We start from the raw sequence: 21,787 nt of genomic DNA on the forward strand, positions 1-21,787 counted from the left end.
ATAAAGTCGCCCATTGATTACGTCACGTGACGTAATTTGAGTTGCATCGGTAAAGATGGCGGCCCCCATTGTCCGGTGGGTTCTTCACCCATCTACGACGGCCGTCTTCCTTTCTGCGGCGGGCAGTCGGCGTCTGTTTTCCCCAGGCTGTGCGCCACCATCCTGCCGAAGTTTTAGCGATGGAGCCGCGGAGAAAAACACTCATTTTGGCTTTGAAACGGTTCCGGAGGGCGAGAAGTCGAAGAAAGGTAAGTCAAGAACGAAATTCGTTGTGAATCTTACTATTTTAACCATTACTTGCCTTGTAAATCGTGGGCATTCCCTCAGGTATAAGACATTTGATATTTATGACATTTCTACATGTAAATTCGGATTCTAACTTTGTGCTGGGATTGATACTTTTGCTCAAAGAAAGCCCATTAAGTTTAGAGCTCATGCCATTAAAACATGTAAACAAATGGGTATCTAAAACAAATTAAAAGTATTGTTTGATGCTATACATCTTGCCGAATTCTGAGATAGGGGTAAATTGTTGACATTAGCAAAAAAAAGAAGCTCATATGAGATTGTTACCTTAATATTAAGCAAATATGAAATGGATTTTTTTTCCAATGAAGTCTAGTACAACACAATGGAACGTGTAAAAAAACAAATATTTTCACTTTTACATTTCTAACATAAAAGGTGCAAACATCATCAGACATTTTGTAGCGAATCCATTAAAACTGTGAAAAGTAAAAACGAACAGGTATGCTGAGATCGGTGCAGTATGATAACATTTGTTCAACAGCACTCCTACCTTAACATTTTCTTAACAGGCATTGAAAACTAATAATCAAATGGAAATTGCTCCAAAAATAAGCAGTGACTAATGCTATTAATACTGCAGAATTTTAGGGCGGAGTTAATTCTTTACTTTAGCCAAGTAGTCCCGACTTGAGATTTGTCTTAATTGCAAGGAAATATGTATGTTTTGGCAGTCAGATAGAGTTTGGTCAAAACAAAATGTGATTCTGCTTTTGACATCTTCTCACTGTTGTAGTGTATAAAGTGTTTGAGAACGTGGCACCGAAGTACGACGTGATGAATGACGCCATGAGTCTGGGCATCCATCGTCTGTGGAAAGACGCGCTGCTGCATGCTATGCACCCCCAGCCCGGGGTGCACCTCCTGGACGTGGCCGGCGGAACAGGTGCGCCCAATGTTCAAAAGCGGGGATCTTTTTGAGCCGGAGGTGGTACCATCGAAATGTTCACAACTGAATAGTCTGTGTGTAGTGATTCTTACGTGTACCACAAGGGGGCGCTTGTGTCCCACGTTCCATCCACCCATTAAATTTTGAATGTCGGAAAAACTCAGAAATCAGCAAAATATGCTTAATCTATTCTCCTCTTGTCCCAGGCGACATTGCATTCCGTTTCCTGGAATACACATCCTCGCAAAAAGAGCGGCAGGCCAGACGGACGGCGTCGTGGCAGGACATGTCTCACAACTACCCGGGCAACCGCGGGGAGGGTGAGGAAGGCGGAGCCCGAGATTCCAGGGTGGTGGTCTGTGACATCAACAAGGAGATGCTCAAAGTGGGCAAGCAGAAAGCTCACCATGAGGGCCTCGCTAGCGGTGAGCAAATAGACCCGCACGGACAAAAAACAAAAAGGGAGCTGTGAGGCACTTTTAAGTCAGGGTGCGCTACATTTGCTCAGCCAAATATCCAAGTCTTCATTCATGTGTGTGAGTGTGTGTCAGATGTGCTCTGGGTGGTCGGGGACGCGGAGGAGCTGCCGTTCGACGACAATCAGTTTGATATTTACACGATTGCGTTTGGGCTTCGCAACGTCACGCACGTGGAGTTGGTAAGCACTTTTCGATCATTTTATTCTTTTCCTTTGTCATTTGCGGGACCTGAGATGCTCTTGGAATGTTCACAAAAAAACACAACGAAAATCTAATCAAAAATGAAGAAAAATGAGTCTTCTCAAATTTAAATTAGAAATAAATTCTTTTAAAAAAAAGGAAATAATTTTATAAATGTATTAGTGAGAGTATTTAATCCAGAGATCAAAAAAATATATATTTTTGTAAAAATCCGACTTTTATGTTGTAAAATGACTCTCTTCCCCAGAAAAAAAAAGTTGTGTATTTCTCTCTTGAGGCCCTACAGGAGGCCCTGCGAGTGCTAAAGCCTGGAGGCAGGTTCATGTGTTTGGAGTTCAGCAAGGTGACCAATCCCATCTTGGCCAGGTGAACCCAAAGCGTACCGGGACTCCACCAAGATCGAATTTGACGCTGTTCTTGAACAATCTGCCAATTTTTTTTCTTGCTATTTCTTTTTCTTTGTTAGGCTTTACGACGCCTACAGCTTCCAGGTGATCCCGGTTTTGGGAGAAGTGATTGCCGGAGACTGGAAGTCATACCAGTATTTGGTGGAAAGCATCCGCAAGTTTCCAGCTCAGGTAACAACAAAAACTACCTTTGTCATCATGCTTCAGTCATTGTATGAAATTCTTGTTTATTTTTTTTATTCTTACTTGTGCATGGTAAATTTTTTTCACCCAAAAAAAAAAAAAGCCTTAGTATACATGGTCATTTTTCTTTGGTCTTTTTCAAATAAAGGTGTTATGGTTAGGCGTAGAGCATTCAAAACCTTACTGTGTAAAAATCATTAAGAAGCCTTTCCTTTTTTTCTGCAATGTGCAGGAGGAGTTGAAGGAACTGCTGGAGGAGGCAGGTTTTTGTTGCGCACGCTACCACAACTTGACAGGCGGCGTGGTCTCCATTCATTCAGGTTTCAAGCTGTGACAGACGGCAGAGCCACGGCACCCGGCGGCGTCCACCTTTTTCCATCGGGCGTCGAAAGCCTGCAGCTGTTTTGCACGGTGCTAATGAGTGACTTTTATGCCGTGCGCTCAATATTTAAGAGCGGATCCAAAAAGGCAAACTTCATTCCCCCATCAGTGAAACCGAGATTTATAATCTCTCTTCTTTTTCTCCAAATTGACCTTTTATAACAGAAAAAAAAAAACATTGACAAAAAGATACTTTGTAATAAATCATGTAAATTATGACAATATTTAAAAGAGAAACTGTTTATTTTATTCATTTCAATGTCAACAAACCCATCCTTCCATTTTTTTTAACTGTTCTCCTTGGATGAGGGTTGAGGGTTAGGGTAGGGTTCGGACATAGCCTTAGTTGTACACTTGCCTGTCTTGTGTGCAGGCACCATGAGTTCGATTTCAAAGGACCACTATGTCTTGGTGTCCAATCACGAACCGAGCAGATGGATTCTATGGACCCTTTCTTTGTATGTGTTTGTGTATGTGTGTGTGTGAATGTAATGAAATGTATGTATCTGTATATAAAATGTATCTGCATTCAAGTTGGCTTAGTTTTTCCTCACGTTAATTAGGACTTAGTGGGTTCATACAACTTGGTAGTATGACAAAGGTAGTAAATAATGCAGGATTAAAAGCAGAATGCCAGGGGTTTAACCAAATTGTTTCTATGGGGCAACCGGACATGTGCTTGGAGCTGTCCCCGGTATCTCGTGTGAACTGGATGCCAAACTGAAGGCTGGAGTTGGGGTAATATGTGGGGGTGATAGCGTACATTTTGGGGTAATTCTGCACAGCAACAGAATTATTTTTGCAGTCGGATACTGCTTTAGGGTCTGCGTGGACAAGTCAACAGGCTGTTGCAATGTGGGTAAAATATTGAAAGTACATGCCTTGTAGACAAAGTTTTAAAACATTTGAAAATTTAAACAATGTTTACTTAAACATATTGGTATTATGTGGGCCAAATGCAAAAAAAACCCCAAAAAAAACTTGAAAGTGAAGTCACTACTACGGAAAACACAAATAATGCACTGCAGACATAACAAAGCCATAAAATTACAATGTTTATAATTGCAACGGTATAATGTAGGCCAAATGCTAAACATTGACATGATGTAAAAACGTGACATCACATTTGCCAATGCCGTCCATGTGAATGTGCTTCATCATTCCAATTCCAGCAGTGAAGAACGTACATTTAAAATGTTCATTTTGCCGAAGCAAAATTGAATTTCAAATAAGTGGAACAAATATTTATTCTGTTAACTGTGAGGAGGGCTGCGATTCAACCGACCACAATGAGGGTTTGACCCCCTGTCTCCTGATAGGGCACACCCCTCGGGCGTCACTCCTACCTCGCCCTCCGATTGGTTGCTGATGGGGAGCAGCGCCCCTCCCCTATCCCTTCGCCTCCTCCCTCTCCTCCTCCGACATGATGCCATCTGTCGGCTGATGTGGAACCAGGGCCCCGAGGGCCAATCACAGCCCGGCTCTTTTTTTTGACAGGCGGATTGAGCGGCGTGCGCGTGAAGGTTTGCGTGCGCGTGCACGCTGGGAGCCGTTCAAGACCTCCACGTCCTCACCAAACTGTAGGACACATTTCAAAGAAAGGGTATCTGCATGAAAACAACTTCGATCCATTCATTTAGCAATATGTATACAAAAAAAGATACTATTTCTTGCATTACTTTTGTGCTGTGTTGTTACGTGCATATTTTACTATGCATATAAAACAACAATCATACTTTACAAAGTATGTTGATGTTTGTGTTTAATTTGCAATTCAAACAATACAAGCACTACCCTCTCATTTTAGTCCTTTGTACATAAAAGTACAAACATAATTCTAATTTTTTTGAAACATCTAAAAACATCCAAAACACTTATAGATGTTAATTATCAATTTTTTTGTTATATAAAAAAATAGACGCATAAAGTATTTACTGTAACATATATGTACTATAATATCTTAGAGTCCACAAGAGGATGGAAAAAAACCCGCAGACAGGTGAGTTTTTTCACCAAATAGAGGACTTAAAAAAATCAGTGAATAGGTGAAATATATTTGAGAGTCCCCGAGATAGACACTCTGAGAAGTAGCAACCATACATTATTGAATTATTTACCTTTTTTTTTTTTTAATTGCATGACACCAATGGAATTGAATAATTGAATATAATTGGATGAATGAAAAAACACGGATCACAGTTTCAACTCGAAACGTCGCTGGAACACCACATGGTATTTGATACGCCCATCTTCGTGACGTCACGGCTACGCAATCACAGCTTTTTTTTTGCCCCGCCCCACCGGACTCGCTTCCTTGACAGCCCCTCATACGCGCTAGGTTCCCACTGGACTGGAGCGCAAGGACGACTCAAACTGGCTAGCTGACTGTTAGCTTAGCTTATTGCATCCAACCCGAGCCAGCGAGCGACGTGTCGTCAAGTGAAGACGGGAAAGGACGCCAACATGTCCAAAGACAAGAGCGACACAATTATGGAGGTGGACAACAAGGTGCTGTGGTACCCGGACTCCAAGAGGGACACGCGGATGGACCAGTTCAGGCGGCAGGTGAACCGCCAGCACGGGCTTGACTTGGGTGAGTCGCACGTTCGGTGGCGCTCGTTTGCGTGCTTTTGTAGTGGTTTCAGTTTCCATTGCTTTCATGGTTGTGGGATTACTGGTGACAATGACGCTGTGTATCTCCGTCAAGGCCGCTTAGTGGAAATATAACCCCAGTTAAAACAGACAAGCGACCCTCTCAGATTGCGGTCGGTTTATAAAAACTTCCTTTTATACAAAGAAAGCAAAACAAACAGAAATAAATAAATAAGTACAAAACAAAACACCAAGAACTGGGAATGATCCGTTCCTGAGCCAAATTGTCGCGTTCACCTTTTCACGGATTTTTTTCAATATTTAATCATAGTTGACAAAAATAATTTCGAAAAAAACAAAAAGAAACACCAAGAACTGGGAATCATCCGTTCCTGAGCCAAATTGTCGCCATCACCTTTTCACGGATTTTTTTTCAATATTTATTAATAGTTGAAAAAAATAAATCTCGAAAAAATAAAATATATAGTATAAAAACACCTGTCTATGTTGCTGTTGCAGGAAGCTCGTCTTGCTGTCACCGGTTCTGCTTTTTCAAGAACTTTGGGGGTTAACAATTATATGTACCGTAATTTTCGGACTATAAGTCGCGGTTTTTTTTCATAGTTTGGGTGGGGGGGCGACTTATACTCAGGAGCGACTTACATACATATATATGGGGTTTTTTCACTTTTTTGGGCATTTTATGGCTGGTGCGACTTATACTCCGGTGCGACTTATAGTCCGAAAATTACGGTACTGAAAAAACTCAATGTAATTATAGTTGTGGGTCTGTTATGTACCTTGTGACATCAACAGCAAGTAGTGAGTGAAGTTGCTCTTTGCGAGTGATCTCACTTTGCATTTGCGTGTTTGACCTAGCAGTTAGCAAGAGTAAAGAGGAGGTGGGCGTGATTTGCTCCTTGACCCGTGTTTTTTTCTCTCACCGCAAGTCAACTACGGCGACTTGTACCAGTGGTCGGTGGATTGCTTCGCTGACTTCTGGGCAAATGTGTGGAGCTTCTGCGGCGTGGTTAGCTCCAAACCATACCACCAGGTAAAAAAAGTCAAATCGTTATAAAGTTAAAGTATCTTGTGACAGCCATTGCTGCTTGCCGCATGAAATAAAACAACCTGGTAGAAAAACAAGTTTTCCGGGAAAATGTCTCTAGTGACGGTGCATAGTGTCACTTTCAAATAACCTGTGTGTGTGTGTCTCCTTGTGTGTGTTTTCTTTTTTTAATATATCTGTATGTGTGTGTCCATTTGTGTGCGTGTTGTGTGTGCCTTCTTGTGTGCAGCTGTGCACATTCTGTGTGTGCGAGTGTATAGATCTGCCTGTTTTTGCTAATCTGCGCTACACGTGTCTCTGTGTGCAGGTCGTGGACATATCCAAGCGTATTTCGGACGTTCCGGAGTGGTTTTCAGGTGCTCGCCTCAACTACGCAGAGAACCTGCTCAAACACGCCGATCAGGACAAAGTGGCTCTTTATGCCGCAAGTGAGTACGCTGCACATGCACGCATGCGAGCTGGCTAAAGATAGCGCTATCATCAGCGCGCTCCTTGCGGAACTCTAATGTAATTATGGTTCCATCTCTCGGCCTCTTGTTACCTACATCTGCGCTGTTTTGCTGTATGGTTGTGTTACTATGGGCAATACCGGCCCCTGATGGTAGTTGGTATCAGATCAATTCCCGTTTAACAACAGTTGATACGTCTGTGTCAGCTTCTCTCGTTTGCATTTCCAGTATATATTTGCATAAAATATCAGTAACACTATTAGTCGTATTGGTTTAAATGGAGACTTTTCATTGCTACGGTGCACAAGCTCCACCAAAACCGACGTCAAAACGGAAGGCCTCTCATGTCGCGGGAATGCTAAGCTAACTGAATCGTTCTTTCCAGCCGAGGCTAACGAGGAGATTGTAAAAGTCACCTTTCGGGAGTTGAAGCGTGACGTGGCATTGTTTGCCGCCGCCATGAGAAAGATGGGCGTCCAGACGGGAGACAGAGTTGTGGGTGAGTTGCCGGAATGTTAGTGCTGAAACTAAAAAAAAAAACCTGACGAAAAAACACAATTGACCCTGTCCTCCATCTCCAACACATTTACGAGGCATCATTTGAAGTTGATCTTCAGAAACTCTGAGGAGAATCTTACTCTGAATGATAAAAATCAGAGATGAGCACTTCACCAAATTTTACCGGTCCGTCTCGGGCACTCAACTGTCCGTCCTTATTAAATAATATAATCAACCCTCCATACCCGCGCGTCCTCGTCGTTGAAAAGGGCTTCCGTCCCCGGTTCGGTCCCTGAGTCCATTCTCTGTTTGGGGAAGAAAAAAAACAAGTCATTGTGCAACAAATGAGAAAGCCAGTTAGATTCAAAATCAAAGTATATTCAACCGTTATCAAAATAACCAGGTTTAACATCTTACCCGGAAAATGTAATCCTTAATAAATATTTAGGACTATGCTAGTTGAGCTTATTTAGAGAGGGCCAAGTATCAATACCAGCTCAAGGACAATTTGTAAAAAAAAAAAAGAAATCACACATTGAGTGGTATTGAACGTCCATGATCATACGTTTTACGAAATCTTTATTGTCAATGTTTTCTGGACCATTTTCTACGCTAATGGCGACCAATCTTGTGATAAAGGGTGCTCATGTTATGAAGCGAAATGAATGAAACCATGTCAGCGGTGTCCTTGTTCCTCCCAGTTGCTACGAAGACGAGCACTTAGCTGATGAGCTAACACGCGCGCACGTGCACACAAACATTTCGCGAGGGTCCTTGCTCTATTACTTGACAATAAATCACGAGATGTTATGGCAGAGCAGGCATTTTCATTCCACGCAGCAGCACTTTGCTCGCAAGTAAGGTCAGGTCGGACAAGATGGCGCCATCTAACAGAAGCTAAGCTGTACTGATCTGGAGTTTATCTTCTTAGCCGCTTTGTATGACTTGAAAATATATTTGTGACGACGTCTTGGTCTTGTGTTCATTTTCCTTGCTCTGAATTTCAGGCAGTTGCATTAATGTGCGCGTGCGCTCGCAGGTTACCTTCCCAACGGCATCCACGCGGTGGAAGCCATGTTAGCAGCGGCCAGCATTGGAGCCATTTGGAGCTCCACTTCCGTCGACTTTGGCGTCAATGTGAGCAAATATTTTTGTTTTTGTGTCGTAGCATGATAATATGAAGCATACGGCCGTTAACAAGCTACAGAGGACTACATTGCCAACTACCTTTTGCACCTGCTGTTTCTCTCAGCTTTGAAACGCGAGGGATGTCTTTGACGGTGTTATAGCGCCTCCTCTGGACAATAGCGGGAACAATAAGTGCAACACGCGGGGAGGAAGACTCACGCCTCAAACTATTCCTCGTGTTACTATCGATTGTGACTTGAATAAAAGTAAAAAGTAACGTTCCATACAATTACTCTAGTTGATAATTATGCTCCAGTATTTATTGGTTTTATTTATTTTTGCTCTGATGAGAAAACATACAGACTTTATGAAACGTAATTTAATTCAATGAGTTATTAAATAATTTAATAATAATAATAATGTAATTAATTGAATTAATTATCCATGCTCAAATTAACGAAAGCCTACTTTTGGAAGCCCTTACCCTGACTTGAAAAATAATTTGAAATCCCAGCTCTGGTTTAAAACCCTAATCCAAGCATTCAAGCATGAAATCAAAATCCTTACCTTGATTTGAAACCTCTAGCCTTTGTTTTAAATTGTAACCCGAACACATGTTTAAAACCCTGGCTTGAAATCCTACTTTTTGAAGCCCTAGTGTGCGTTTAAAACCCTAACTCTGGATTGAAACACAAATTTGAAGTCTAACCTTTTTATGAAGCCCTACTTTGGACCTTTTAGCCTTGTTTGAAACCCTACCCCCCAGTATTTGTGGTGTTTTCAGGGAGTTCTGGACCGGTTTTCGCAAATCCAGCCCAAGCTGTTGCTGTCTGTCGCCGCTGTGGTTTACAATGGGAAAACTCACGACCACATGGAGAAGCTCACCTGTGTCGTCAAAGGTTTGGAGCACCAACTTGAAGCCCTAATCCTGACCTGGAGCAAACCCCAACTACAACTTGAAACCCTACTTTAAAATCCTAACTCTTTTGTCAGACACCCTAAACCAGGTTTGAAAGCATTTACCCGACTCGTGAGGTGTAGCCATCTTCTTTCTGCTTTAAAACACTAACCGTTGTTAAAACCCTAACTCAGTCTTGAGACCCTAATTTTAAGCCTTAATCCTTATTTAAAAGCCTTAGTCAAGCCTAAAACACTTTAGCTTCAATGTAGTTGTCTGTCAAAACCCAGTTAATTGAAGTACCACTTTTACATCCTGAGGGAAAATTGCCCGCTTCTGCTTGTGCGTCAAGAACAAAAATCCCCAAGGTGTGTGTGTGTGTGTTCCGTAGGCCTTCCTGACCTGCAGAAGGTGGTGGTGATTCCATACGCTCGCGACAAACAACACATTAACCTCTCCAAAATCCCCAACAGGTATGTTCACCAAATACGACATGAATGCTAATTTCTTTCACTTTGACATCTATGCTAATTACCATTAGCCTGATTGTAACATTGTATGTTAGCATTTAGCTTATGGGGCTTTTATTCTGATTTGTTTTGGTTGAACATTTTCATCCTTTTGATTTGTAATTCTCTTTTTTTAGTCTTCAACTTGGAATGGCAAATAACTTGAAGCTAGCATGCTTTGCGTAATATTGGAGAATTGTACGAGCGAGTCTTTTTTTATTTCCTCCCTCAAAGTAAAGTTATACCATAGTCTCCCATTGCTTGACAGATACCGGGTAAAAAAAAAAAAACATTTATTTTTTATGACCTGTGTTTTTTAATTGATATTTCTGAGATATTTTTTTCTCTTGTCCCGTCCAGTGTGTTTATCGATGACTTCCTGGCGTCCGGTCGTGGCGATGGTGATCATCTCCCCCAGCTGGAGTTTGAGCAGCTGCCGTTTAGCCACCCGCTTTTCATCATGTACTCCTCAGGAACAACCGGAGCTCCTAAGTGCATGGTCCACTCGGCTGGGGTGAGAAGAACAACATGGATCACTCTGGCTTGAAACTTAAGCTCTCCTTTCCAAGTGTTGCAGCTCATTGTGTGTAAAACTATTGCTGTCACTTTCCACCAGAGAGCAGCAAAGTTCCATCAGCACACTCAGCAAACGCCCCACAAAGTCCTTTCCTCATCTTATCCTCTCTTCAAACCCTAACTCGGATGGAAAGACAAAATTGGAAGCCTAGTACTGTTTTAAAAGCCACATTTGAAATCTACACCTAGCTTGAAACCTTAATTTGAAGCCCTGCGGGATCAATGTATTTTGAAGGCCTAATTTGAAACTTTAGCCCAAGCTTCAAATGCTACTTTGAAATAATAACTCTGGCTGAGATCACAAATTAGATTTACAACCATAACCCTGGCCTGGAAGCTTTAATTGGAAGCCATAGCTGGAAACACTAACCCTGGTTGAAAATCTTAACCCCGGTTAGCAAATGCTAAATCTAGGTGAGAACCCTAATTTGAAACGCTAACCCTGGTAAGTAAGGTATCGATACCTGTAGTATTTTTGATATTCTGGATTCAAAAATACTAGAGGTATCCTGTAGTATTTTTGATATTCTGGATCGGCGAGTACTCTGCGAGACTGAATAAGTGTACAGTGGTTCTCGAACATTTCTGAAACTCTAATAATGAAACCGTTGTTTGGTGTGTGTGTGTGTTTGTGTGTGTGTGTGTGTGTGTGTGTGTGTGTGTGTGTGTGTGTGTCTTTGCACGCTCAGGGCACCCTAATCCAACATTTAAAAGAACACATTCTCCACGGCAACATGAACAGCAATGATGTCATCATCTACTACACCACGGTAGGTTGCCACGACGACCGGCCCTCATTGATGCATTGCGCTGTTTTCAACCTCTGGATTGCGTTGTCGCGTCGTGTGTGTGCGTGTGTGTAATTTCAACAGACGGGCTGGATGATGTGGAACTGGCTGGTGTCGTCGCTGGCGGTAGGCGCCTCAGTGGTCCTGTACGATGGCTCGCCCCTCATGCCGACACCCAACGTCCTCTGGAACCTGACCGAGACGCTGGGGTGAGTGGCACTGGAAGCCGTAGAGTCATGTGACCAAGAAGAAATGAGAATGAGATAACGAACGGGAATGGCTCCAATGATTTGTGGTCGGCAAAAAAATGATGTTAGCTGAGATGTATTGTTAACGCTAAAGCTGACGTGGTGGCTAGCTCAAAAATGTTACCCAGGCTTGAGAACTTTATTTGAAAACCTAACTCAGGTCTGAAACATTAATTAGCAAAGCCCCTAATTTGAACCTTGGTGTGAAATCCTAGCCAAAATTTCACTCTGGTTTGAAGCCCTAAGCCTTGTTGACACGCTAATTTGAAACCTTATTCTCAAACCTAAGCCGTGTTTGTCTACAAGAAGACAAAGCAAGAATAAGTCAAAAACAAAAGTCACCAGAAAAAAAAACCCAAATAGAAACAAAAGTGAAGCATGGAGAACCTGAAATGTCTGGTTGAGCTCGGTAACAAAGTATTTGTACGCGGTCACACCCGGGGGCGGGTGTTGTTTAAATACGAGGCGAGGCGTGACCGGCACGTGTTCACTGGAGCGTCGGGCGGAGAAAGACGAAGAGAAAACAAAAAAACCCAATTGGGGCCATCGACTTTGGCGCCAAGCAAACCACATAAAGTCAAAGATAACGCCGCTCTCTCTTGCGTAACGTCGCATCCGATCAACCGGGAGCAGCTTTAATCGCTACGGTAACCACTAAAGTAAAAAAAAAAAGAAAAAGGAAGATGAGAAGCATGTCCCCTGGGTCGTGGCCACAGAGCCATGAGACTTCAGTTCAATCCATTTTCATTCGAGCCGTCGACGGGTTGGGAGTTTGCTCCCCGAAGCTCCTTCCGCTCGGAAACACGAAATCGATTACGTAGGTTTATCAATGGGCGACCCTCAAAAAGGTCCGAAGGAGCCTGGCTCATCTTTAAACAGCTCTCGAACGAACATTCCCGCCCTAAAGAGCGCCCGGTATGTTTTTTGGTTAAAGATTCGTAGACGTTAAGAGATCAGCACATGGGGCAAAAAGCAACAGCGAGTAGTCGTAAATGCCAATTAGAGGACGTAAAAAGCCCAGCGGAGCGGTGCAAGTGCAAATCAAAAGCCGGGGAGCTTCACTCAGAGTTTAAACCTCTCGGAGACTCTGACAGATTTAGCCCCAATTAGACGCTCCGACCTCCCTTTGCAGGACGACGGTGTAAAAAAAAAAAAATGTTCTTGTCAGTCTCTCCCGCAGGGCTTCGGCACCCCTCCCCCCCAATCATCCCCTATTGCGGCACTGCAATGTGGGAATGTGTCTGCACCGATTGCTTCAAAAAAAGGCTCTCCGTTTGGAAAAAGCACCTATCTGTCTCTGTGCTGTGGCGGCCGCTCCTCTCCTCGGTCATTTCTGGCCAAAAAGTCCGCACAGGCACTCCTTTAACCCGTCATGGTTGTAATTGATTAGAGCAGCAGCAAGCGGGCCGTTCGCTAGCTTCACGGGAGCCAATAAATGCAGAAATCCATGTTGAAAGCAATCTCGTTAGTCAGCAGTTTTCCTTTTTCCGAACCTGACGCATCTCCCGCCCTCGCAGCTTCCCCTGGGCGTCAGAAAGGCAGAGTCGCTCTCTTGCTGACGGCAAGGCGTCATTTGCAGCGCGCCACACTTTTGCTGACCGCGGTGTACGTTTCTGTCACCGTTCGGGAAGTGAGGTGATGGGGCTCTTTCGGGGGATGCTGATTGACGCCAGGCTCAAAAGTTTCCCAAAAAAAAAAAAAAAGCGCAATTTGTCTGTTTTTTGGGGAGGATCAAGAAGGACTACAAAAACATTTCCGACTGTTTTCGCGGCCCTTCCTTGAAGTCCTCCCAGAAAGTTTTTGGAAACCCATTTGACTTTGCAACGTAAATTTGCTTCAAGTATTGACAGCGATCATTTTCTCTTATTCAGCATCAGCATCTTCGGCACTGGCGCCAAGTGGCTGTCGGTGCTGCAGGAGAGGAACCTGAAGCCCGGTCAGTGACGCCCACGCGCAACTCCCGCCTTCTGTGGTGTCGCAAGCAGGATGCTCATCCTGGGGTGGGCTTCAATGAGGGGAGTGCTTCCCTCATTGAAGTGGGAAGGCTTCTACTTGGCCATACAGGACGAGCCATCCCACTTCTGACACCAAACGGGAAAATGAAATGAAATCTGTTTGAATCAACCGCAACTCAACGCGCCAGCGTGAAGAGGCTTTGTTGAATCATTCCACCCCCGACCATTTATGTAACCAATTTGTCTGGTTTATGCAGATTTTCCTTCATTTTATGTTTATTTCCTCCCCCAGCCAAAACAAAGGCAACGATGCGGCCGTTAGCGGAGAACGAGGGCGGCGCGTCGGGCTTTCGGAGCGGGGAGGGGGGAAGGGGGTCGGTCGTAAGATTAGCGGGGTGGCTAATCATCACCGACACGACTCCCATTATGAGCGCGGACCGAGCGCCTTTTCCATCTCGGGAGAGTCGCAGCACTAAAAGCAATTAGCCGGCGACTCGTGTGAAGAAGCGTAACGGGCCCTTTTATACCCGTGATTGAGTGTCAAGCACGGCAAACTGTTGCTCTGCCGCCGCCTAAACGGCCAAAAGAACATTAGCCGGCTCAGCCCCTCGCCGTCATCAGCGTTAGCGTGTCCATCTGCTCTCATTGTTCAAGTGCAAATCCACTGGCCCTGGGTCACTGTCGACTGCTGTCAATTGCCGCCTGTTGCCGTGTGTTAATGAATCGGTGTGTGTGTGTGTTGCTGACACAGCTTGAGGAGAGCACGCCCTCTGTTTTACATCTCTGGTTGGTTGGAGCGCATAGATATACCTATTGGCCCGTTCTTTTCTGCTTAGGCGTGAGTGTGAATGGTTGTCTGTCTGTGTGTGCCCGGCGATTGACTGGCGACCAGTTCAGGGTGTGCCTCGCCCGCTGCACAAAGACAGATAGACAACCAGTCTGCTTTCAAGACTACAATAATCAGAGAATCGTTCTCGTTGAGAGGATTTGAGTTAGTCAATGGCTCTAAACGAGTACTCGATTAGTAAAATAGTTCATTGGTTTACTTGTCAAGTATTTGATTAATTTTGTCACCTTGTAAATTTTCACATTATTTTCAAATTCACATTGATTTAGTACATTTTTGAAGCAGGCCTGTTCATGTTTAGTCGTTTTTCTTGAGATTTATTCGATTGAATATCAGCTTTATTTATTTATTTGTCTTGAAATGTCATGTGTCTCGTGCCTAAGAAATGGATCAGTGGATCGATTAAAGGCTCATGTATGAATCGAATCGACAACGACAGAAACCAAGCACGTTTTTTTTTTTCCATCTTCATAATTTTGGTTTTGGAAACACAATTGAACAACAACAATGTGAATTGTCATCCAGTAAATCGTGTACACTCTTGTGCATCTTACATTTTTCCCCTTGGAATTTTTGTCAATTAAAATCAAATTTCTCTTTTTTTTTTTATCCTCCGCAGCTGAAACCCACAGCCTTCAGTCTCTGCACACCATCCTGTCGACAGGCTCCCCTCTCAAGCCCCAAAGCTACGACTACGTATACCGCTGCATCAAGAGCGACGTGCTGCTGGGCTCCATCTCGGGTGATTTTTAATGTATTTGTTGCTTTTTTTTTTTTTTTCCCCCCCCCCCAATCTCTCTTTTATTCCCCCTGGAGTGGTTCCCCACACACCGGCTTACAAAAAGGATTGACACATAAAGGGGGAAAATGTATTGAGAATGTACATTTTTGCACACACTGCCACCCACGAAGGCCCTTTCAGCCCATTGTTGCGTTGACAGGGTGGCAGAATGCTATCTGTCTCTCTGTGTGAGCTCTGAAGCGTTTAACATTTACTGACTGACACACACACACGTTCAGTGGAGGAGGCGTGAAAAGACGGACAGTAAAAGGCTTTTGCACATCCATAAATAGATTTCTCCTTCACCCCAACTAGTAGAGGAAAGCATGTTTTCAGTTATTTACAATTTTTGACGCCGGATTGTAGAGGATTCTTGACAATTCCGCCCCTCGCCTGAATTTCATTTAGCGGCATGCACAATGTGTTTAGTCTTGTCCGTCATGTGTAGACTTAGAAAAAAGTCTCATGAAGCCATGAGTGAAAAGAACCAGCGAGGCAGTCATTTTGCATTTCTCTTGGGGCGGCGTCTCGCTTAGCGGTGAATGCTTGAGAAGGCAGAAAATGTTGGATTGGTCAACTTTTGCCACGGATGATGAAAAGCAGGGGATCTCACTTGCAATTGGCGACATTTAGCGGCCATCTTTAAGCCACTCTCCCACTGAGCGCGCTCGATTGTGAGTGAGGTGACCATTTGAGGCTCGCCAACTTTATTTTGCCCAGTTTTGCTAAGCGACAGGTCTTATTTACACACCATGCGCATTTGCACCAATTTCACCAGTCAGCCGCGCCCCGTTTGCTTTTTCCAGTTGTCAAGGGCAACAATAGGATGCCATGCTATTGGCTGTCAGCCCACCTAGCCTTGACCCCTGAGTGTGGGTGTGTGTGTGGATTCATCCCAGCATATGCGGCCGGCCGACTGGTGGTCACTGTGACATATGCCACGGGACCCCTTTGCCCATTTCACCCTGACAACACAGACTCTGTTCAAGCCTGAGAGGGAGGATTACTTCAGCGGGTGATGAGAGGCCCCCCGTGGCTTCTCATTGGGGGATTTGAGCACTGACTGCTCGCTTCCCCCCCATCCTGATTTAAGATGGTCTGACTCACCATATGTCACTCTTTCCCTCAGCTCCACGTCCATGTTGTTCTTGTGTTTAACAATTCAGCCTCTTTAACCTTTGCTAGATCATGAATAGACCCCACCAAAAAAAAAAGCAAGAGGACATTTGCCGTGGTAGATCCAAGTGGCCAGTTTAAGTCCAGGTTACGGCGCTGAATACGACAGCTCGTCTAAACCTTTGTGGGGTATTTTTCGGCAATTGGACCCCCCAAAGCAATTCTGCCCGTCTTTCTCAGCCTCTGCCTCAGGTTCTGACCGCCAACTCTGTCACAGTCAAGGACGTCAAAAGTTCCCTGGCATGAGAAGCGCGGTGGGCTAAAAATAGACGTCCGCTCTTGAGAACAGTTCTTTCCGGCATACGCTCAAGAGTATCTGACATATTCTCCACTTTCACCTGCGCGCGACACCAAAGAAAGCAACGGTGCCTAAAATACACTTTGTGTGACCGCCTAAGTCGGCACAATCATGAAATAATTGCGCATCTTCCCACTCGTGAGCTTGCGCGTTTAATCAGAAGTTTCCTGCCGACCCCCGTGGGATCTCATTAAAGTTCGCTACGAGAGCCCGATATCATAAAAGTGAGGCCCAGGGATTGATGAGGAGACAAAGAAGAGATAGAAAGCAAGCCGGCAAGAAACAAGATGGATGATGGCGGCTGCCCGCCTGCCATGCATACCAGGTAGACGACCAACAATGGCAAGAAAGGAGATGAATGCGAACACCACATTATTGGAAAGCGCAAAGAGACAAATGGGGAAGAAATCTGACCCCAAAGCCATTTTCACTCGGCTGCACGAAATTTGGTGGCCATGTCTGTCTTCAGCAGACCCACATAAAAGTCGAATGGCTCTTGTCCCGTTGGAGTTTGAAGTGGCCGTTTTAAGGTCATTTAGGCAACATAGGTTTGTCCTTTACAATTGGACTTAGACCTGCCCACCGGGATCGAAGCGAAAGAGGAAGTCTGCCATTTTGTTGTGGAGACGCCATGTTTGGCCATTTTCCGGGCTTGTTCAAAGTCTGTCATACACAATTTGCTAGACCTGTCTGTCAATCTTGAGCAAAGTCTCCAGCAGCCTTAACCTCAAACAAACGCAAAGTCTGCTATTTTGCTGCCATTATAGGGTCCGTTTGGATGCTCGCGGGGTTCTGGCAGAGCCAAACTACTCCTTGAGATTTTGTCGCTCATAAAACAGAACTTTTTTGGTTTGTTTTGGTCTGTCCACAGGCGGCACAGACATTGTGTCTTGCTTCATGGGTCAGAACCCAACAGTTCCGGTGTATCGGGGCGAGATCCAGACAAGAAACCTGGGCATGGCCGTGGAAGCGTGGAATTTTGAGGGTAAGAACTGAGCGTAACGGGTGAACAAGCTTACAACGGTTTCCAGGGCCTGCCTGCCTGCCTGCCTGCCTGCCTGCCTGCCTGCCTGCCTGCCTGCCTGCCTGCCTGCCTGCCTGCCTGCCTGCCTGCCTGCCTGCCTGCCTGCCTGCCTGCCTGCCTGCCTGCCTGCCTGCCTGCCTGCCTGCCTGCCTGCCTGCCTGCCTGCCTGCCTGCCTGCCTGAAAAGAGAACCTTGGGCAAGGAGCTGTCAAAACATCGCAAACCGGTTCTCCAGAGTGGACATTTTAATCCAAGAGTAATTAGGCAGAACATTCCCAGGGTAAACTCAGCTGAAAGAAAGCAGAAGCCAATGTTTTAATAAGAGTTTTTATCTAAGCCCTTACTGACACCAGCCCCCCCCCCCCCACACACACATTGATTGCGCCCCCCAAGGATAATTTAAAGACACTTTTTGTAAGAAAAAAGCAAACGGAAACTAAAAACAGTGTCTCGAGCGGGAAGAGACTATCGGACGTAACAGCGAGCGTGTGTATGTGTGTGTGTGTGTGTGTGTAGGAAAACCTGTTTGGGGAGAAAGTGGCGAGCTGGTGTGTTTGAAACCCATCCCGTGCCAGCCCACGCGTTTCTGGAACGACGACAACAGCTGCAAGTACCACAAAGCCTACTTCTCCACTTTCCCGGGTCAGTACAAAGTGGGATAGGTCCTTTTCAATTTTGACAGCTTTTTTGGGGATTTTGAAAAATCCTTTCCAAGTGTACGAATGGCACACAATTTATGTTTGTCAAAATATACCAATGTGCAAAGACACTAATACTAAAAATGTGCATATAGAATGAATAATAACACTGTGAATAAACATTTTTGTTGACTACGATCAAGTATTAGATCCAAGAAACACTAATAAAAAGAATAGCATTTGAAGAAATTGTATATAAATAGTGGAAAATATATGAACAGTGGTTGGAAAAAGAAATATTTGTTAAAAATTGTAATTGTTTCAAAGCAAATATAAAAGAAATATATATGTTCAAAGTGCAGAAATATATTGAAGGGGATAGAAAATTAATGTAAAAATACATACCGTAATTTTCGGACTATAAGTCGCGTTTTTTTTTCATAGTTTGGGTGGGGGGGCGACTTATACTCAGGAGCGACTTATATACATATATATGGGTTTTTTTCACTTTTTTGGGCATTTTATGGCTGGTGCGACTTATACTCCGGTGCGACTTATAGTCCGAAAATTACGGTAAATATTGGAAAAATCTAAAAAAGAAAAATCTAGGGGAAAAAAAAGAATAGAAAAATATCTGAATGTAATCACTTAAAACCAAAAAGGTCCCAACTGGCTCATTCGGCCATCTGACTTGTCAGTTGACAAGAATGACCATTTGTGCGCTGTATTGGTCTTTGTAGGCGTCTGGGCCCATGGCGACTACTGCAAAATCAATCCCAAGACGGGAGGCATCGTCATGCTCGGCAGGAGGTCAGTAAAACGTGCAACTGGAGTTTTTGCATGGAACCGCTGTCGATTTTCTTTTTTTTTTATTGTCTTTCCTTATTCAGCACAATGTTGAAAAGCACAATTTGTACGGGCACCGACGTGAAAAGAACCCCGGTAGAATTTAGTCAAAGAAATAATTTCAATTAGTTAAATGCATAACAACATAACAATGAACAAACAAAACAATAATAAAAGCATAATAATGGTAGTCAGTCGTGACAAGAGTGTAATCTCGACAGTATTTGAAACAAAAACTTCAAATCTTTTTTTCTCCGCAGTGATGGAACATTGAATCCCAACGGCGTTCGCTTCGGCAGCTCGGAGATCTACAACATCGGTGAGTCTCGAGGGAATTAACGTCTACGTTGAATTCAAATTGGAACAAATGCGTTAAAGGGAGATGAATTATATACCTTTATATACAAAAAACCTACGAGAGCATTGACGAGCGAATCAGAGGCCCTTGAAACGGTGGCAGGTGTGAGCAGACTCACTGATGAGTTTGAATGTAAATTCCCAAGAGGGTGTGCTCACTTGTGCAACCACATTCAATTATTAGTTGTTAATTTATTTTAAAACCATTCACCCTGCTTTCATTTTTGGGGCCTTTGAGGAGGGGTGTGTTAACGTTTCCTAGCCACTATGAGAGAGTCAAGTTGTGTTTTTTTTTTTTTTTTTTTGTGCGCACCGCAGTGGAGGCCTTCGAGGAAGTATCAGACAGCCTGTGCGTGCCTCAGTACAACGCCGACGGCGAGGAGCGGGTGATCCTCTTCCTCAAGATGGCGCCGGGGAAGCCCTTCAGTGGCCAACTGGTGGCCGACGTGAAGGCGGCCATCCGCAAGGCGCTCTCCGCCCGACACGTGCCCGCCATCCTGCTGCAGACCGCCGACATTCCCGTGAGTCCACAACCAAACGCTTGCTCTGGTCACATTCCATTTCAACTTAAACATTTACACGGCGCCCCAAATAGAGAAAACTAATTCAAACTGTCACCATCACATTAAAATGTATTGCTGGTAAGAGAAAGCTTGAGCCAAGGATATCCGAGTTGAAAATGCAGCAAAAACTAACCAAAATAAAAATCCCTAAACCGACCTGACATTTGTGGTTGTCGTCCTTTAGTACACGCTGAGCGGGAAGAAGGTGGAGGTGGCGGTCAAGCAGGTTCTGGCAGGGGGTGAGGTGTCCCAACGAGGGGCTTTCTCCAACCCCGACTCTCTTGACCTCTACAAGAACATTCCAGAACTGCAAAACTTCTGAGCCACCAGCAGGTCGCAAAAGAGAACAGAAGACAATGGCGTCAAGCTGCCTGACGAACCCCAGAGCGGCAAACCCAAGAGGTACGTTAGCATCAGCGCTTTGCTTTTATTAGCTGCCATTTTCACATCTGGAAACCGTGGGATGCAAAGATCACACTGAACTTTGGACAGAGATGATGAACTTGAATTCTTATTGTTGTGGTCTGATGAGAGATTGGGACAGTTTCTATTTTAGTTTTTGCAAAACCAACCCCTCTGGTTGAATTAGAATTTTTTTTCTTTTTTCAGCAGCATGGGGGTTGCGATCAGTCATATTTGCTTAAAATTTTGCAGTTGAATCGGAACTGCAATTATTCTTATTAAAAATAAAAAATGAAATAATCGACGGTTCAACATTCTGACCGTTTCAAGCGGAGAAATGATTTGCTTTTAACATCAATTCTTACTTGTTGGCTTGATAAAAATATGATTCGGAAAAAACGTATCGGGACTTTTTTTGCTATGAAATGCCGGTGACAAAAAAGTCACGTTGGACAGTGTGTCGCTCAAATTGTAATTCTTATGATTACTTTGCACATTTACTCGAATAGGCAACTGCCAAATACTTGTCGCGTCAGAGTTTTGACTTTTTTTTTTTTTTAAGAACGGTTGGTTCCATGAACCAGGTGCAACTCGCGCCAACACAACTAAAAGCGCGCACATTGTGTCTAACATACAAACGTAACAGGTTTTCCATTCCATGCAGACGTGTCAGTCATTTCCTGTATTTTCCTGATGCATTTTTTCTTTTAGAAATAAATATTATGAATGTTGTTCTTGTGCATGTTGTTGAAATGTCCAAATATTTATAATGACCAAACAAGACATCATCGATTCTCAAAATTAAAAAAAAAAAAACCAAGGTTGGACACCAGACTTGATTTAATGAGTGTGTTTCTTTTTTAATGTATTTGACGTTGATTTGATTCATGGCAATTGCATTTCATTCATTGTTCAAAATGATTACATTTACAACACACAATTATTTTCAAATTCTAAACTAATAAGATGCCTTTAATTGTAAGTGGATGCTTTTACATAGATATTTTTTCATTCTTTTAGATAAGAGCACAAGTCGTGTCTGAATGGTCCGTGACGGCTATTTGTGTCCTGGCCTTCTATATCTTCCTGAATTGAGATATTTTGTGTGTGCGCAGGCGTGCCAGCATGCCATTTTGATCAACATGTGGTTTTGCCTTCAAACGGGCTCTGAGAAACTCCCGGTAACCTTTCGAAACGCGGGCGCTCGCTAACACCTGTCACTCATCAAAGGAACAACAACTTCTCCCCCTCCATATGTACTTTTGAGATGTTTGCATTTTGTTTAGGAAGGCGGAAAATT

General features: G+C 43.9%; 2 protein-coding genes across 3 annotated transcripts; both read left to right on the top strand.

Annotated features, from left to right (window-relative positions):
* Positions 1–21: 21 nt before the first annotated feature.
* coq5 (coenzyme Q5, methyltransferase) lies at positions 22–3,709 on the top strand. 2 transcript variants are annotated; one of them, XR_005098695.1, is made up of 8 exons: positions 22–248; positions 1,043–1,192; positions 1,402–1,620; positions 1,747–1,853; positions 2,153–2,241; positions 2,342–2,453; positions 2,698–2,876; positions 3,220–3,709. XR_005098695.1 is itself a non-coding variant. In XM_037258187.1 (7 exons), exons 1-7 carry the CDS (start codon positions 56–58, stop codon positions 2,797–2,799), a joined length of 972 nt encoding a protein of 323 aa, XP_037114082.1. In that variant the 5' UTR covers positions 22–55; the 3' UTR covers positions 2,800–3,132. The 2 variants fall into 2 exon arrangements, 1 of the variants encoding a protein (XP_037114082.1); XM_037258187.1 differs by lacking the exon at positions 3,220–3,709 and having other exon boundaries at positions 2,698–3,132.
* Positions 3,710–5,155: 1,446 nt separating this feature from the next.
* Positions 5,156–21,314, top strand: aacs (acetoacetyl-CoA synthetase). The gene is made up of 18 exons (XM_037258137.1): positions 5,156–5,439; positions 6,389–6,492; positions 6,815–6,935; positions 7,342–7,455; positions 8,494–8,591; positions 9,367–9,481; positions 9,872–9,953; positions 10,350–10,503; positions 11,255–11,335; positions 11,438–11,562; positions 13,473–13,537; positions 15,023–15,145; positions 17,530–17,643; positions 18,198–18,323; positions 19,060–19,129; positions 19,426–19,484; positions 19,841–20,043; positions 20,270–21,314. Exons 1-18 carry the CDS (start codon positions 5,310–5,312, stop codon positions 20,405–20,407), a joined length of 2,022 nt encoding a protein of 673 aa, XP_037114032.1. The 5' UTR covers positions 5,156–5,309; the 3' UTR covers positions 20,408–21,314.
* Positions 21,315–21,787: the final 473 nt, after the last annotated feature.

This window comes from Syngnathus acus, chromosome 9 (genome assembly GCF_901709675.1).
Source record: "Syngnathus acus chromosome 9, fSynAcu1.2, whole genome shotgun sequence".
Taxonomy (NCBI): Eukaryota; Metazoa; Chordata; class Actinopteri; order Syngnathiformes; family Syngnathidae; genus Syngnathus; species Syngnathus acus.

Excerpts from the sequence above, each read along its gene's own strand:
- coq5 (XM_037258187.1), top strand. The coding sequence starts at position 56 with ATGGCGGCCCCCATTGTCCGGTGGGTTCTTCACCCATCTACGACGGCC. Across the intron at positions 1,193-1,401 it reads GGACGTGGCCGGCGGAACAG|GCGACATTGCATTCCGTTTC; the intron begins GTGCGCCCAATG and ends CTCTTGTCCCAG. Across the intron at positions 1,621-1,746 it reads CCATGAGGGCCTCGCTAGCG|ATGTGCTCTGGGTGGTCGGG; the intron begins GTGAGCAAATAG and ends AGTGTGTGTCAG.
- aacs (XM_037258137.1), top strand. The coding sequence starts at position 5,310 with ATGTCCAAAGACAAGAGCGACACAATTATGGAGGTGGACAACAAGGTG. Across the intron at positions 9,954-10,349 it reads CTCTCCAAAATCCCCAACAG|TGTGTTTATCGATGACTTCC; the intron begins GTATGTTCACCA and ends TGTCCCGTCCAG. Across the intron at positions 17,644-18,197 it reads GGAAGCGTGGAATTTTGAGG|GAAAACCTGTTTGGGGAGAA; the intron begins GTAAGAACTGAG and ends GTGTGTGTGTAG.